Raw genomic sequence first — 16,732 nt, 5'->3', positions numbered from 1 at the left:
GTTTAATCATTTTTCAGGAAGTGACAGAGAAAATTTGTGACAAGTGTCTTTCTTTGAAGCTTTAATTACAAAAACATTTCTAGAGGAGCCAGTTGAGTCAAACAGGTAATATCATTAAAAACAGCTTCAACAGAATATGTAAAGACACACACAGTTTATGAAGTATCCCAAAAGACAATTTTTTTCCCAAACGAGGAGGCATCTAACTCAAACAATAAGAAATGACAGTGTTCACAATAGTATTGCAAACAGCCCGGAGAGGTTTCTCTATATTATTTGGGTAAATAGCACCTCATAGTCTAATAAATATAAATACAAACACATAAATGAAGGCAATACATGGTGATAGATCATAAAGTAAACTGGGGTTATAGAATGTTATTGCTGATATGAGTAGCTCATTGACAGCTAGGAGATATACATCAGTGCTGTGAAAGACCAAACACAATAAACTGGTTTAAAAAGTACATAAATCACATGGTTGACTGTGAATTATTCAAATATTATCACATGGCAGTGATTTACTGATCATTAAATCTGATTCAAACAAATGTCTGACAGTAGGAAAGAGAATATTTGGAGGCAGGAGACAGCTTAGCACTGGTACAGGTATAAAATATTCACAGCATTGGTTGTTGAAGTATTGCTATAGATCAGACCTTCTTGTATCTGTTATCGACAATATGAAAGACTTAAGGACGGCGGCTTGGGATCTGAGGAGCAAAATGACAAGAGCAGGCCTCATCACTTTTGATAGAGCCGGATGGCTACACATGACTCTTGGAGGTAAATGAAAAAGTCCTTTTGCAAACTCTTGTGTGAAGGTTAGACATTACTGTGCTTCAAAAATTCACATTCTGAGATCAAACGATTACAATCACAGCTTTTCCTGTACTGAAAAATAAATCACCTTTGAGACTTTTATCTTTTCATCTTTAAAATCATGAGATGAAAAATGTTGGCAGTGATCTCTGCTGTACTAGAGAGTAGACCCCACTGACTGAGAAGAGTAACACCTGATTATTTGTTGGATGCTCATCTAGTTAAAAAGTCCCCCTGAATCCACTTTTAACAACAATCGATAGACTGTGGCGTACAGGCTGCTTTCCACAAAAAGTTCAAGCAAGATGCAGGCACATATTTTTCAACAGTGTCCAGTTTACCCAGGGTCAGAGGTCGTATTCTGCTGCACACTGCTGGAGGTACCATTCATACAGTTTCCCCTGCGGAGTAAAATGAACAAAGTGAGATATTTCAGAAACCATCTGCTTCAAACATACTGAACATTACCACAGCTTGGACTTCTTCATTAAACAGACACATTGAGAAAAACAGGAAAAACTAACCTTCTTGGTTCTGACAACATCCTGAATGTATTCATTGTACTCTGCCATCACCTTCTTCTCCTTCTTCGTCAGAGTCTTATTCCCTCGGCTAACAATGAAGTGCAACAGAAGATATACAGAGAAATTCAGTCATCACTTAGCGTGTATTTGCGTTAGTGTGTTTGTGTCAGAAAAGTCCTGCTTTTGGCAATTCTCTGAAGGTTAAGCATATTTATGGGTCGCTGTTTACACTGATATCAGATAATCAAAACAATGATGACATAGAATTTCAATAATCACTTTCCTTTGTGCGTGCAAAGGTACATAAAGTGTAAAATGAAGATTTATTCTATTGAAACTAGGGTCACGATACCAGAATTTTGAACTTCGATATGACACCAGTAAAAAGTGCTTGTATAGAAAAAATCTCTGAACAAAGAATAACATTTAATATAATGTCAATAGTAATGAAGGCAAAATGAATATGATTTTTCCTTTTAGAAAATACAAGGACCAAAGAGAGCTCAGTATTTGTTGGCCTATGAATAAGGTGAGTTCGCGTTTAGTGGCTGGGATTGAACGAAGAGTGTGACTTCCGCAGTAAACAAACCAAATCAAGGTGTGGTTACGTTTATAAATTCTTAAAAGCCATGCAACAATCAGAAAATAACATCATGTTTCAGTTTGACTGCTTTGTTTATTTTACCAGCACTTTCTCTCTTAACCTTATCTTTATATTTAACGACCACAGCTGCTCGCTCTCTCTCTTTCATTTGCTTGTAGCAGCTTCTGGTTGAAAATATGAGTGTGGATCATTTTGATTTTTCCTAATAGGCTTTGATACTTTTCAATACTTTCCAATAACACATATTGCATTTTACTATAGTACCTGTTACTGAAAAGTATCAAAGTATTGAAATTTTGACAACCTTAATAGACACATAGAGTGTAAGAGCGTGTATTTGTTTGAAAGAAAACACACACACACTCTTTGAAAAACTGTAAATACTCTTTTGTTCCATCGCTTCTTTGATGGTTATGGATTTTTATGATAAGTATTTAATTTTAACTATCCTGTTCCTGACACAGACCAAGAGGTCATTATGATTAAGGCTGCAATCACATTACCTTTCATCATTAACTAATTTCCTCAATTGATTATTTCTTTAATATCAGAGGAAAAAAGTGTCCAGAGCTTCCTGTATCCTAAAATGACATCTTTAAATGTCTTTCTTATGTAATCCACAATTCAAAATATACACAGTTTAATCTGGGTAAAGAAAATCTTCACAACTGACAAGCTAGAGTCAGTCTATTTTTGGTTCTTTTTATTTAAAAAAAAAGTGACTTATATAATTAACCTCTTTAAACATATCTGCATATTAATTCTTCAGTCAGCTAATAATAACTTGTTAAACTGCTTCGAGGTGACTTTGTGTACGTTTGCACCTTATATTTGTAACACTTACCCTGCAAAGTACTTTGCTAGGAAAAGGAGGAGGTAGCAAAAAGCTCCAAAGATGATTACAAACACAACTTGTCCATCTTCTGGTATCCAGTCCCACAAATATATCACTATTCCCTGTGAGACACGTGATAAACACACACTCATAGAACCAGGTACAAAAAATATACTATTTAATAACACATTATTCTGAGTTGTTATCTGTAATTTGTATGATATCGCCTGTGTGACTCACTGTGAGGAAGAAGAAGGTCCGAGCTGGCCCTTCACCCAGCAGCTCATCCAGCTGCTCTGTCGAGAAGGTGTTTACAATGAAACTGAGGATGAAGAGGGTAGGGAGGATGACACCCAGAGCCCCACACAGGAACGAGTGAAGACGTACGCTTTTGTTGTATGCTGCATCGGCTCTGTGAGTACACAATGAAATCTAGTTTTAATATCCCTTTCTCTGCAGGGTGCAATATCTGCTGACTCTTATCTCTCTTGGTGAATCGTGATATGGTTTATTTTCAGGTGGCATCCTGCAGAAGGGTAATTTAGCTCCAGCTGGAATTTGAACACAGTGATACGTGCTATGCTGTGGGTTGGGAGTCAAACCTGTCCTTCTCCAGTCTGCTGCTGATGGTGGAACAGATCAGGTCACAGTCTTTCTCCAGCTGATCCAAAGTCTTCTGAACAGCCTGGTTGATGTTCTTCTCGATGGTCTGACACACTCCGTCAATCTGGTTCACACAGCGGCTTGGCTGAGCAAAACAAAGAGGAAAGAGTGAGGTTTGTTATTTTTGATGAATGTAATACATGGATGATGAGAGATTCAAAGCCAGTTTCTCTGCACAGCAAGGGAAATCTACTGATTGGCTCTGAAAAAGACTCACAGATGGAGTGAGTCATTTTGTTACAGGCAGGTGTGAAGTTGTGCAACAGTTGTAACAATTGCACCTGATCAGTAACGCTTGTCCGAGTGGGCAAAAATAAAATGGAATATAATACTGCCTTTAATTTTAACACATCACAGACACGCATAGGCTCTTTTGTTTAGATTATGTTCCAATCAAAAATGCAGTATTTTATCATTATGAGCACAAAGCTTATTATGGATGCAGGGTAAAAATGTCATCTTGCACTCTGCATCAAATCCATTCATATTACAGAAGTGTATTTTTATCTTGTTTGTTGCTGTTGGGCTGATTGACACTGATGAAGTTTCGTTGTATGCATACAGTGACAATGAAGTGTTTAATGTTCTAATAATAAAACACTTTGTACAAAATGAGGTTCTTCTGTAGCTTAATATTTGGTGATATTGATTGATAATGTATCTTACCTATAAAGGACTGAACCACAGGGGGAAAAAATTGCAGCATCGATTGTGCAATAATTTAGTAAATATGTTCAGTCTTGCATCTCAGAGAAGAAAGCTCTGATAGCCTGTGCTCTGACTGACAGCCCTGGTCACTGAGCAGGATGCCAAGCTGCACTCGCCCAACCAAAATAAATTGGAAGACTGCAGAAATGCACAAATCCAACATCAGTGGTGGAGCTTTGTGGTTGTAGATCACATGATGGTTCAGCAATAATTCAAGACTGAGGCTAAAAATGTCAAAGGGGGCTGATCAGGGGCCATGGTTTATGACCCCCGTCCCCCACCTCTGAGTAGATAACTCTCTCAGTCACCTCAATGCAAAATGAATCATCCTGTTCCAGCCATCAGAAGCCACCAGGAACCCTGGAGTGGAAAATTTACATTCAAGGATAATCAATGGCTGTTCAACCTCAAGGGAAGCAATGAGCTTTAAATCCAGGGCTGAGATTAGACCCTGGATCTCAGGTCTTTGAAAGTAAAACACCAAAGAAAACTAACAGTAAAGATTCCTATCTGGCAGTGAATGAGCAATGCATTTAGTATCAGGATTATTATTGTATTTAGTTTGAAATATAAAAGTACAACTGGAAGGAAATTGCAGTGTTTAAAGATATTTTTGGTCATAAAACACATGAATGTAAACATGCCTTTGTTTTGAATCATTATTCATGGAAAGACATACATTGCATCTAGGTAGCACAGAGATATGTGTGGAGGTTTAAGGATGAGGAGCATGTGATGGATGGATGGGATGTGTGAGGTACAAAAGACTGACAGAGGAACAGTATGTTTTCAAATGCCCTGACCAATCACAACTGGTCAATTGACATCCTGAGTGAGATCACAAGCATCCTGAGATTCTGTTAGTCTCAAAAGGTTTCTAAAGGAGCAGTGTGAAGTTTTATTCTTCAGTCATATCAGGATGGATGTTGTTAGTAAGCAATAACTATCAACTACGTAACTAAGATGTTGTGTTGATGGCACTTGGATTCTGTTTCCCCCTGACATAACGGATTTCAGTCGTCACAATAAACTATAAGTGCAATGCTCAGCTGCTGTGCAATCCAGATTACCATTTAATCTCATCCTATGAACTGCCCATCACTGGAACACAAAGCAAGCTATCAGTCTCACCTTCTGTGGGTTGGGGATGTATATAGTAGGCATTTCAAAGCCACATTTGTTGAGGCCTGGACGACGACACAGTTCCTGAACTATCTGCATCATGACCCTCTGCAGAAACAGATAAAATATTTTTTTTTCAAGTTTAACTAACTTTTCTTGGTATCACATTAATCAGAAAGTATTCAAAAAAGATGCATGATGAGTGGACCTACCTGTCTGTCTGTTTCCTTCCCTGCTTCATCTGCCTTGCTGAGGTAGAAGAGCAGCTTGTCTCCGCATTTCTCGCTCAGCTTTTCCACGATGTTGAGCGTGCGCTTGCAGAGCGCCTGACCCATCGGGTCGAAAAACACGAATACCAGATCTGACTGTTCTCCTATTCAAAAATAGAACTGTCATGGGAACACTGCAGCTTTTGAGTAGAAAGTTAGACATGCAGATGCAAACACATACCCAGCCAGGTGATGGCGCTGTTGACATCAAATGGGTAGACCATGTCCCCATCCACCAAACCCGGCGTGTCCACAAATGTCACCAGACTGAACTTCTTCTGCTTAGAGGTGGAGATCTCAGCAGTGAGATAGTCCATAACACCTGGAATATAGACATACAAACTGTGTGTGTGCAGGTGCTTCCCTCAGGATACATTTATAATAAGAGCACACTAATGATGAAATAAAAGCTGAGTCTCTGCAGGAAGCTGTCACCTCTAATGACTGTATTACTATGTGCTACTGGTAGCCGCAGTGCGGTCAATACTTGAACCCCTGAGGGAGGACGGTGACACCAAAGATCAAGAACACTTTCAACTGTTTTTGCACTTTCTGGCTTTCAATAGAAGGAAGGATGAGCTTTTTTGTCTAAAAAGGAAAATGAACAGAATAATTATACATATAAAGAGTGTGTAAGCTGAGTACGTAAATGCATCAACCCATTTGAAAACTCTATGAGCATGCCACACCCTCACATATAAAATGTGATTAAATGTATTAGGTCTCAGTTTTGTGACAGGCCCCTCTGCGCAGCAATTTGTTGTTATGGTTACTCACAACAGCTCTTCAACTGGCAGCTTTAGCATGGGGCGTGGGACATAAAGCTAGCCAGTGAAGAACGACTGTGAGGCAACGCATTGTGAGGTTACGATACTCCACCGCAACCACCACGTACAAGACACCCAAAACCCCTGTGTATGAGCAGCAGAACAAGATCACTGTTTACACATACTCCAACTATTAACAAAACAAACCCCACCCACATCCACCAAACCAACCCGATCCTCTCTCCACATCCCTTCCCACACACACATGCAGGCCTGGGATGACACTGAGGCTGTTTCATAGGAGGAGGCAGGTGTTAACAGGCAGCACAAATCACATCCTTGTGCTGCAGCGAGTGGGGCTGCTGCTGCTCGACCACATTAGCATTCCCTTTTGTTTCTCTTACATCAGCATGGATGCAGTATCAGTGCATCTGCATCCCATAACCCATCTTAGAAGTGTATTCCCATAGTCTTGGAAGTGCTAGACAAAAATGCAAATATAATTGCATTCAATCTTGTAAGGCTGCTGATCTATTCTTCACCTATGCATCTTTACACAACTGGACAGAGCAGAAACAAATATGCTGGACTGTTTTTTTAAAAGTGAATACATAAAAGCATATTCATCTGATCGAGAAGGCAAAAAAGTCTGTCTCCTGAAAGGCTTTATAAAAACAAGAGCGATACTCCCCTTTGAGTGCTAAGTTCCTAAAGTGGCTGTAACTGAGAAGACTACACTGGAGATCTTATGCATGGGGGAAAGGGCAAAGGCTGCCATAATGCTGCATCAACCAAGACTAGAACAGAACTTGTTGGACAAAAGAGTTCAAGCAAGATGCAATGCATAAACATAAAGTTAGAGAGCGAAGAACGCAGCCACATATTGCAAAAACAAGCCATGTCACCTATACACTTTCCATTCTCATGCAACATTTAGTCTACCCTCATGACAACAGGTTGTTAATATTACGACTCAAAGAGGGAGTAACACATCCCACATCTAAGTCTGAAACAACATTAAAAAGTATCTCCATGCACATCCCAAAGGAGAACAAACGGTAAAATCAGCATCTACTCCCACATAAGGATATACGCTGCTTTTCTGATGAGTCATCCTCAGTTGCTGTCACAGGTAAACAAATGCCTGATGCAGTGGATTTCCAGAGGAGGGGATGAAGTTCAATAAAAAGATTTCCAGAAGCAGATCCTGGTGGTGTCGTGCAAGGCTCTGGCCTGCAGGGTGGAGCTGCTGCTGCTGCTGCTGTAGCCGTGGCTGTGGCATCTCTAACGGCTGTGACATTTCTCAGCAGCTCCTCCTGACTCCACTGCACTGCTGTCGATGGGGCGTGTGACTCACAAGCCATACCGTGAATGCTTTGGTCCGCACCCAGTGAACCCTCGCTCTCCACACACTGGCTGTCAACGCACACACATACATTACCCCCCCCCCCTCCCCTCCCCTCCCCCGCCCACCCACCCACCACCATCACTGATGCTCCAAATCAGACGGCAGGCACACCCAGACTCCTCTGCACGGCCACCTCAATATCCAGAAGCTTCAGATCACCGCTGCTGCACAGGGAGTTGAGAGCGATTGTCTGAACACAATGTGCTGCTATCAAGTCTCATTTTCTTCCATGTGAGGAGAATCTTAACTGCAGATCACTTCTTAGAAACTAACAGCACAGATTTAACAAGAGGGGCCCAGGAGTCTGATTTATAAAGTAAAAACTAGACACGTCAAAGCATGACTCAGTGTTGAGTCATCAGGGTGAAACACCTGAACTAAACCTCACATCACAAAAATAGAAGGCCTCATATGTGATGAGCAGAAACATAAATAACTCCTCATGAACAACACACAGTTTCAAACAGCTATCAAGGCAGTGAATGAGATTTCTAAATATGAGTTTGCTTTACGTAAAAAGTAACAACGATCTACTTCTTATTATTTTCTGGGTATTCTACTAACAATGAGATGGGAGTATTTCTCTGTTTGCAAGGGGGCAAAATAGGAAAATTACCAGGGGTCCACAGGCAACACTGGATACTGTCAATGAATGGCTACACATAGCTCCAGAACTTACAACATAATGTTCACAGACATAAGTTATAACTGCATAAGGGTCATTGACAAATAAGCCTAAAAAAAATATATTTCCAGAATGGTCGCAATGCATATTTTTGTGTCTGGAATAGTGTGTTTTAATAAGGCTTGTACGTTAAAGTGTTTTTTAAGTGTTTAAATAGTTTTTTTTAACCCTTTTCTTAACTTGAACACCCCAAAAATGTCAGGTGGCGCAACCAGATATTTGTCAAAATATATGTACTTTCCTATCATTTATTCTAATTGAAACTTTTAGTAAGTATCCCTTAGAGTGGTTACAGTGCTCTACACATTTTTATTTTGTGAACATATTTTCTATTTAGAATATATATTAGGATTTTTGCATTCTGTTGGCCTGGTATAAAATATTAATTTTACTGTTTTAGGTTGGTTGTACTACCTGACATGGAAAGTGTTACCGTCCACCTATAAGTTGATAAAAGCTATTCTATTATTATTTAAGAGACATCTACAAACCTTTTAACTCAGCCATGACAATTTTTTTTAAATACAAACACAAAAATATGTATGTCATGTCAATTACTCATAAACAAGCCATGAGAACCTTATTTTTTTTAACTTAAATAATACAACAAATACTTGAGTGTAGAACTTGTTGTGGACAGCAAAGTTACTAAATACTTTATGAGTAATACATTTTATGTCTCTGAAGCTTCAAGAGATGTTCAGTTCACAGAGAAACCTGTGTGAGATGACTTGTCTGTTAGAGGCACATGTTACTAGAACAAATTACCAGCATATTTAAGGTACTGTGACAACTACTCAAGATGTGGTCTGAGATGTCTGTATGTGAGATTGCATATACGCTTGGTTCAGTTCATACAGTATATAGTTCAGCTGTCTCCTCAGGGAAATGTAGGTTATCTCAGAATAACTAAAAAGCCCAGCATCTGGTCTGCTTGTTGCATACACCTGACTTCAACAAACTGTTGTTAGTGGGGAATATGTGCCATACAGATGGACACCATCTAAAATTTCAGAGGAAGCCATCCCTGACTTAAAATTAGATTCATCTTTCATTCACTGAGTCTGACGCTGCTTCTTTCTGTATTCAAGTAAGTCTCTACACTTGATGGTCTCAATCTGCTCTACTCTGATATAATTAAAATGATGCTAGCATGAAGATAAGTCAACAAAAAACACAGATGTTTCTTTATCTACACTGCATACACTACAGAGTTGAAAATATATGTTTAAATGTCATATGAAAAGTATCAGAAAAATACAAACGAATGCCCTCTCTATTTTTGGTTTGTTAGCTTGTTTTGAAGATAAGCATTGTGAACAACATTTATTTCTTGACTCATTGAACTGTCTGTTACACATGAGAGGAGCAGCAGCAGCAACTGGCTCACTAAAGCACCGCTTAACTCCACTTGTTGCAGAAAGCAATATTTGATTCTATATGTTTTTAACATCCTGGGCACGACTGGACTTTTTTTTGGTTAAATTTTCTTTTCTCTGCCGGTGACTGTCTTCTGATTTGACAGCTGACGTCACAGCTGATATTACTGGTTACCGATTGCAGAACAAGCTACCAACATAGACTGTATAATTAAGGCTACCAAGCATTAAGGAGGGAATGCACCAAAGGGCACAGCCGATAAGACGCCCGCCCACGGCTCTATCGGTGCTGTTCCATCACTGACGTAATTCGAGTGTCATACGAGGTTTGGAGCTAAGCATAAGCTGTGTGGAACACCAGCAGTATATCTACTCCAAGGGGACAAGTGGAAAGCACTGATTACTAGGGTAGCCCCATTCAGAGGCAGAGACAGTAGGCCTCAATACCAGCTAGAGCCTGGTACCTGCTACCTGCCGCTGCTCTGCAAACCCATCGGGGCCATCGCACTGCAGGGTACCTCGCTGGCAGAATAGAGCTTTCCACAGGGTCCTTCTTGGAGCTGCTTTCCCCTCCATCTCTCTCTCTATCCCTTTCTTTTTTCTCTCAAACTATAATCTAATATTTTACAGTTTCAAAGAATGTTAAAAGGTAAAGTGATGGGGAACTACAAACTCATCCTGTAAGTCTGTATTTGATCGTTTCATTGTTCATTGTTAAATTTGATGTTTGGCGAAAAGAGAAGGTGATTACCAACGGGTTAGCCATCTAGTGTAGTGGTAGATTATGTTGTGATTACGGGGAGGGGCAGGTTTTATAAGTTTGTCTTCTTCCTGCTTCTGTTTGTTCATGGATAGTGTATACTCTAGTTTGTGAAGATGTGTATCGAACATGTTGTGTTGTCAAACACTATAGTGAGCAAATCAAATTCTTATGAATGAATGAATGAATGAATAATCAGTATTTAACTACACTGACACCTTGATGCTTAATCAGTTTTCAAAATACTGTGGTTAGAAGAATCAGTAATCGTGATGTAATAAAATAATAAATTCAAAGAATTTAAAGCTGGAACTTTTTTCCATTTAAATTGAAAAGCGTTACATCTTTTCTTTCTTTTCTCATAATTTCACATCTTTTGTGAAACATTTATGCTGAATATTTCAGTTTTGTTCAAACAGCTTGAATTTCCCTGCCTGGTCCTGGTCAAAGAAGCAATTTTGGGAGATTTACAATCTGATGAACACACAAACTTTAGGCATGGTTTAAGTTGTTATCACAGTTAATTTAATTTATCTTAACATTATTTTTTTTTTCGTTCTTCTCATGAACAGCAGACAGTTTCATTATAAATCTCACAGTTCAGGAGATCCAGAACAAAAAAGGAGTTTTTTTGTGTTCTGCTGTATTTTACAAGAAATTAACTTATGGATCCAGCTTTCTTCATTCTACTGCCTTAAGGTCCCAGCACACAGAATATGGCAGTATAAGCCATGTGGTTTAGTTGGGGTTCGATAGTATTTCTACCAAGTAGTTTGCTTGCATCTCTGCACCAAAAAGCTGATTATATAAATGTAGGTTTTTAGGCTAAAACTGCAGTGCAGATCTTTTCAACAAAGAAGAGGATGAAATGATAAATGCTGGTTATAGTATCAAGGGCAAAACGATGCAACACAACTTCATGTATGTAATACACCTCTCAAAAAATACACATTTCCTTAACTGTTTTATAACATGAAAAATACTGTATGGATGTGTTTCTGTTTGTGATGTATCAAATTAGATACCGGGCACAAAATGCATAGACACAGAATCCACATGATGACTCATTTACACATAAAAATTGATATGGTGTGTCTCTTAGCAGTTGTCACAGACTTTCCTCTACAGCCAGTCACAATCATGCACTTTTCAAAAAGCACTTCTGAGTGTCTGATGCTAAAACATGAAGAAAAGACTTACCTTTGAACTCCAGGAGTGGTCGAAAGTGAGGGTAGAGATGTAGCGTTGCATTCCCCTGTGAAAGAGTTACGAAACAAAGACAGCGTGTTAATAGCCTGATGAGAAATAAATGAATGTGCAATAAGTCTCAGCTACAGCAGAGAGCTCTTTCCCTTCTTGCGACTTTGCAGTCAAGTCTTTCCCCAGCTGCAGCTCAATGTGCTTTCTTTAAGCTTTTCCTGTACGTAGGAGATAATCCTTCCGCTCTGCAGTCCTTCACTGCAAATATATTATTCATCTTCATCACCTTCAGCACAGCAGGAGATGAGCACAGAGGCAGAGGATGAGAGGAGATGGAGAGACAGGTGTCTCCAGAGCCTGCTTATACGCTGCAGAGATGCCTCTGTGCTCTCCGTGTGTGTGTGTGTGTGTGTGTGTGTGTGTGTGTGCGTGTGCGTGTGCGTGTGTGTGTGTGTGTGTTTCTCTATTCAAAGCTCCTCATTGGGGCAGAATGAGGAATGACTGCTGATTGAGGGAGTGCTCGGACGTATCACTTCATCGACCTTCATGACAGCGTGCAGTTTCACACCGAGTATTTGAAGTCATACATTAAACTGACTATGAAACAGTGACAGTCAACACACATGAACGAGATTGAGAAATAAATTATAAATGCAAATAACGAAGCACAGAAAATAAGCCCGGTTTGTTAGCAAGCACAAGCTTTCAGTCACATTAAATATTAAGTCTGTCGGTATAAGTGATGGAAACATTGCTCTTCTTACCGTCAGTGATTCTCTTTTACGACCACTTGTGATGAATGTGAAGCCCTGAGTTTCAATGGCAACTCCTGCTTTCTGTATGTGCTCTTCAACATACCTGAAATCACAGAAACCCACATTAAATATACTATATGTAACTTTGATCTGAATAGAAGTGCACAGGTTCTGAAGTAAAGACAGTTTATGAAGTTGTTTTCAGAGTGCAGTTTTTCTCTGATTAAAGCAGCTGAATATAGTGAAAAGCCCATTGTTATAATTTGAGTCTTCATCTTCTATCACTGATTTTGTCTGGGCAGCAACCCAAACCCAAAGATATCTAATTTTTTATTACATATTCAAATATTTCCTCAACAAATGGATACAGCAAACAATGAATATTCTGTATTTTGATGAATTATGCACCAAATCACTACACAGCAGGAATTTAAAAATCATTTCAAACTTGAAAAAAACAATCCTATTAATTTTCATCTCTTTAAATCCAACAGATCTCATTATACATGATATAAAAGATAACTATTAAGGTAAACATTTGAAGAATTTGCATAAGATGAGAGGAAAACAGGCTGTTTCTCTTTCAACATCTTTCAACATCAACAACGTAATGACTATCAGACACATAAGGGTGGTGGTGGTGGTGACTGCTTGCATGACTGACTGGCTTCTTGTAAATGCAGCTTGCAACATCATAGACCCCTGGACTGTAGTCCAGGGTAGAATTTCTACACACAGTTTTTCAACTCCTAAGAAATGCAAGCCAAGGCTGCATCATCTGACAATTAGTTCCCTAAATATTAAACCAGAACAAATGGTCGATTGCCTGTTTGTAGAAATCTATCTGGCAACTTTTTTTTTTTGTCTTAAATGCGATGTACAGTACTGTTGAGAGAAAAAAAAAAATCATTTTCAGGATGTCACAACACATTTGATAAAACCATGAATTTATCAGACAACTGGTATTACTTAATTCTGTGATAAGCTTGGCTGAAAACACTCAACTTACATGCATTAATACAAACTTAACATATTTCTCATTTTTTGGGGGAATAAAACTGCATAACTTATCCCGATTACAAAGCACTTTTTTAATAGTCAAGTTTGAATTTGATATTTCAAATAAATAAACACAAGAACTAGAGCATGAGATGCCCTCACTGCCTGACACCACAGATCCCATCCTCAGAAAGCTGTTTTACCAGTTAATGAAGGAGCTCTTCCCTGCAGAGTGGTTGCCCATTATCGTCACTATTATCTTCTTTCTGGGAGGCAGCAGCCGCACTCCCAGAGTACTGGCAATCTTCACCAGGCCTGGAAACACACAAACATACATGTAGACCAAAAAAGTTAGCTTAAAGCACCAACAACAAAAATACAAAATCAGGAAGGAAACCATTGAGTGAACAGGGAGTCATTTTAACTTGTTATTTATTTCAAAGGAGGAGTGAGTCTCCTTGAAAGAATAATCACACTAAAGACTGAAGTAGCTCCATGTCTGGACCCTCTTCAGTTGCTTGCAGTCAGGGCTGAAGCTTCTTAATAAACAATCAGAAAACCCAAATGCTTATGCCAGAAATTTAATTGCAGACTTCAGCTCAACTTTTAATACATTACAACCACACTTCCTTGTGAAGAAGTTAAGGGACACCAATGAGTTGTTTGGTCCATATGAGGTTATGAACATTTTTCACCTGTTTCCCAAAAGCAAAAGGTGACAACTAACTTTTGTCCACAACCTTAAAGCTGCTGTTGGTCGTCGTGATATAAACATCTATTCGGAGAGAGATTTTGAATGTCAACGCTACCCCCCTCACCAGATTTAGCCTTTGGCTGTTTTCGAAACGGTCTGCTACATACTACTTAATGATGTAATAGGCAGTAGATACTGCCTGCTACATACTGCGTTTGAATTTAGTATGTAGTATGACTGTTCTGTTGGATCTGTGTTGCAGTATGCTGGGCCAGACGTCACTGGATATCCGGTTTTGGAAAGCGGAAGTAAACAACGACGAAGCCAATAGAGAAACTGCTTCTTTAGCATCACTTATGATTTAAAAAGTTAGGAAGTGGTTTATATGGAATTTGATCACTTTCACAGCACTCAAAAACGGATTTCATCCCGTCAAAAAAGAAGAGAAAAGTAAAAGCGGAATGAGCGCTGTTCATTGTGGGAAACAGTACATGAGGCAGACTGGTCCGATGCATACTGAGAAATTTTCCCGAATCAGTAGACATCCGGGAAAATTTCTCAGTATGCATCGGACCAGTCTGCCAGTCTGTTTTGGCATACTGCAGATTTTGCTCTTGTTCACATACTGCTTACTACATACTGAATTTTGGCCAAATCAGTACATACTGCTAGTATAGTTGGCGGTTTCGAAAACAGCCTACTTCTCGTGCTCATTCTATGAGGAAGTAGTGCCAGCTCCCCAGCCAATCAGGACGACGCAGTAGGGGCCACCACTCGACCAATCAGGACAGAGGGTAGGAGAGTAGCTCTGATTGGTCCGTCATAACCGGAACGAGGGGAATAATAACATTGCTTGATAAAAAGACTTTTGGAAAACACAGAGATTTCGCCATAATCTCAAATTACATCAATTACTGATGAGTACCGATGGGTATTATTACTTCAAACCCAGCACAAAAAAGTAAAGTTTTTTACCCCATTCCTACCCACTGCAGCTTTAAGATGTTTAGTGAAGTATCAAAAAAGAGTAAAGAAATTAGAACATATTTACACCTAATCACATATCAGAATAGTGGCCATTACCAGTACGACAAATAACCTTCAAATAACTAATTCATGCATTTCTAATTATAACTGTTAGTGTGAAAGTGAAACATGACACACTGTGAGGCTCCTCTAAGTGCAAAGCCTGTAGAGATAAAAGTGCACCTCACACTATAGCATGAGTATTCAGATAGACCTCTACACTATTGACCTTACAGCCCACTAAAGACACCAGTGGCTGTCTCAGTACAGACCCCTCAGGCTCAACAGTTCTTCAACAAGGTGCAGGGTGTTTTTTGACAGTTTTGGGCGCTGCCTGCTGCAGAGCCACACACTGCTCAATGTCTTCATATGACTGACACTACCTGACAGCTGCCACAGACCACCACCCCACTATTCACCTCAAACCAACAACTTTTCAGTTTTAACACCACCTGAAACTTCAGACAGGATCCGAGTGCACCACAAAGTTACATAACAGCACAACTGTGCGGCTTGTCTCTGCTGCCCGGTCCTGACTGAGCTGTCCCGTTGTTTTCTCCAGGTTGTTTTTTATTTACCGTGTTCGCTGTCCACATACAGACTGTGGCATTCCTTCAGGATCCTCTCACTCGGTGTGGTGATCGCGGACTCCAGGGGGTTTGCCACAGACCGAGGTTTTCTGCCCGACATTATGACCACCAACCACCAGTCGCCTCTCTGCGGTTCCCCTAACCGCCGGGGGAAGAGTTTGAGTGATGCACATCAGGCTGCTGTGCGGATGAAGCGACCTCCTGTGGACAGACTCTCTCAGCACATCAGCAGCACACAACCCTATGGTACAGTCTATGGTACGGGCACATTCAGAAGGAGCATCATACACAAACAATCATGGGACACAGAAACAATACAGCTTCAGTTGGTAATTTAAGGTAAATTAGAAAATTATACATACATAGAAAATGAATATTAAAACAAGTTGTGTAAGGACAGGGAATACTTTTATAATTCATTGAAGAATTATTTTAGGGGACCGTATATCTTAAGTGCTCTTGGTCTTTTCATTATTTTCAATGATTTTAGGTATATTTGGAATTCATGTCGAAAAACAACAAATTTGGTGGGGGGATTTCATAGTCCTGCTTTTATGAATAAAGAATTTTGAGAAGCACAGGATTATGTTACAGCAGATTTCATCACTTTTATTTCTTAATATCAAACCAAAAGTTAAGTCATTTATTGAAAAGGAAATTGGAATGGATTGAATTTTTACTTTTAACCATTCATGGATATCAATCCAGAAGGTTTTCACAGTTTGGATCACACAACAGGGTGGCAACTATTATTTTCCGCGATATGATTTTGGTCATATTGTAACAATACCAGCAATGTTTCAATTCTAATTACATTTTCAAGTTTATGTAGATGTCAAGTATTACTTAGATAGAAAACATATAGAAATACAAATACATGTATTTATCAGTATCATAAGATAGGGACCAACATCAGCAGGGC

At 39.4% G+C, this 16,732-nt stretch overlaps 1 protein-coding gene across 1 annotated transcript; it reads right to left on the bottom strand.

The window, feature by feature from the left end:
• Positions 1 to 46: 46 nt before the first annotated feature.
• si:dkey-98f17.5 (uncharacterized protein LOC569123 homolog) lies at positions 47 to 15,995 on the bottom strand. Its single transcript, XM_034692799.1, has 12 exons — positions 15,799 to 15,995; positions 13,704 to 13,815; positions 12,511 to 12,604; positions 11,747 to 11,801; positions 5,729 to 5,869; positions 5,491 to 5,651; positions 5,288 to 5,386; positions 3,388 to 3,533; positions 3,026 to 3,197; positions 2,795 to 2,907; positions 1,347 to 1,434; positions 47 to 1,223 (listed from the first exon to the last, which is right to left on the bottom strand). Exons 1-12 carry the CDS (start codon positions 15,908 to 15,910, stop codon positions 1,170 to 1,172), a joined length of 1,347 nt encoding a protein of 448 aa, XP_034548690.1. The 5' UTR covers positions 15,911 to 15,995; the 3' UTR covers positions 47 to 1,169.
• Between the last annotated feature and the right edge of the window lie 737 nt (positions 15,996 to 16,732).

This window comes from Notolabrus celidotus, chromosome 9, assembly GCF_009762535.1.
Source record: "Notolabrus celidotus isolate fNotCel1 chromosome 9, fNotCel1.pri, whole genome shotgun sequence".
Taxonomy (NCBI): domain Eukaryota; kingdom Metazoa; phylum Chordata; class Actinopteri; order Labriformes; family Labridae; genus Notolabrus; species Notolabrus celidotus.
Note: the sequence above shows the minus strand (reverse complement) of the source record. Positions and strands in the feature narration are given on the sequence as shown.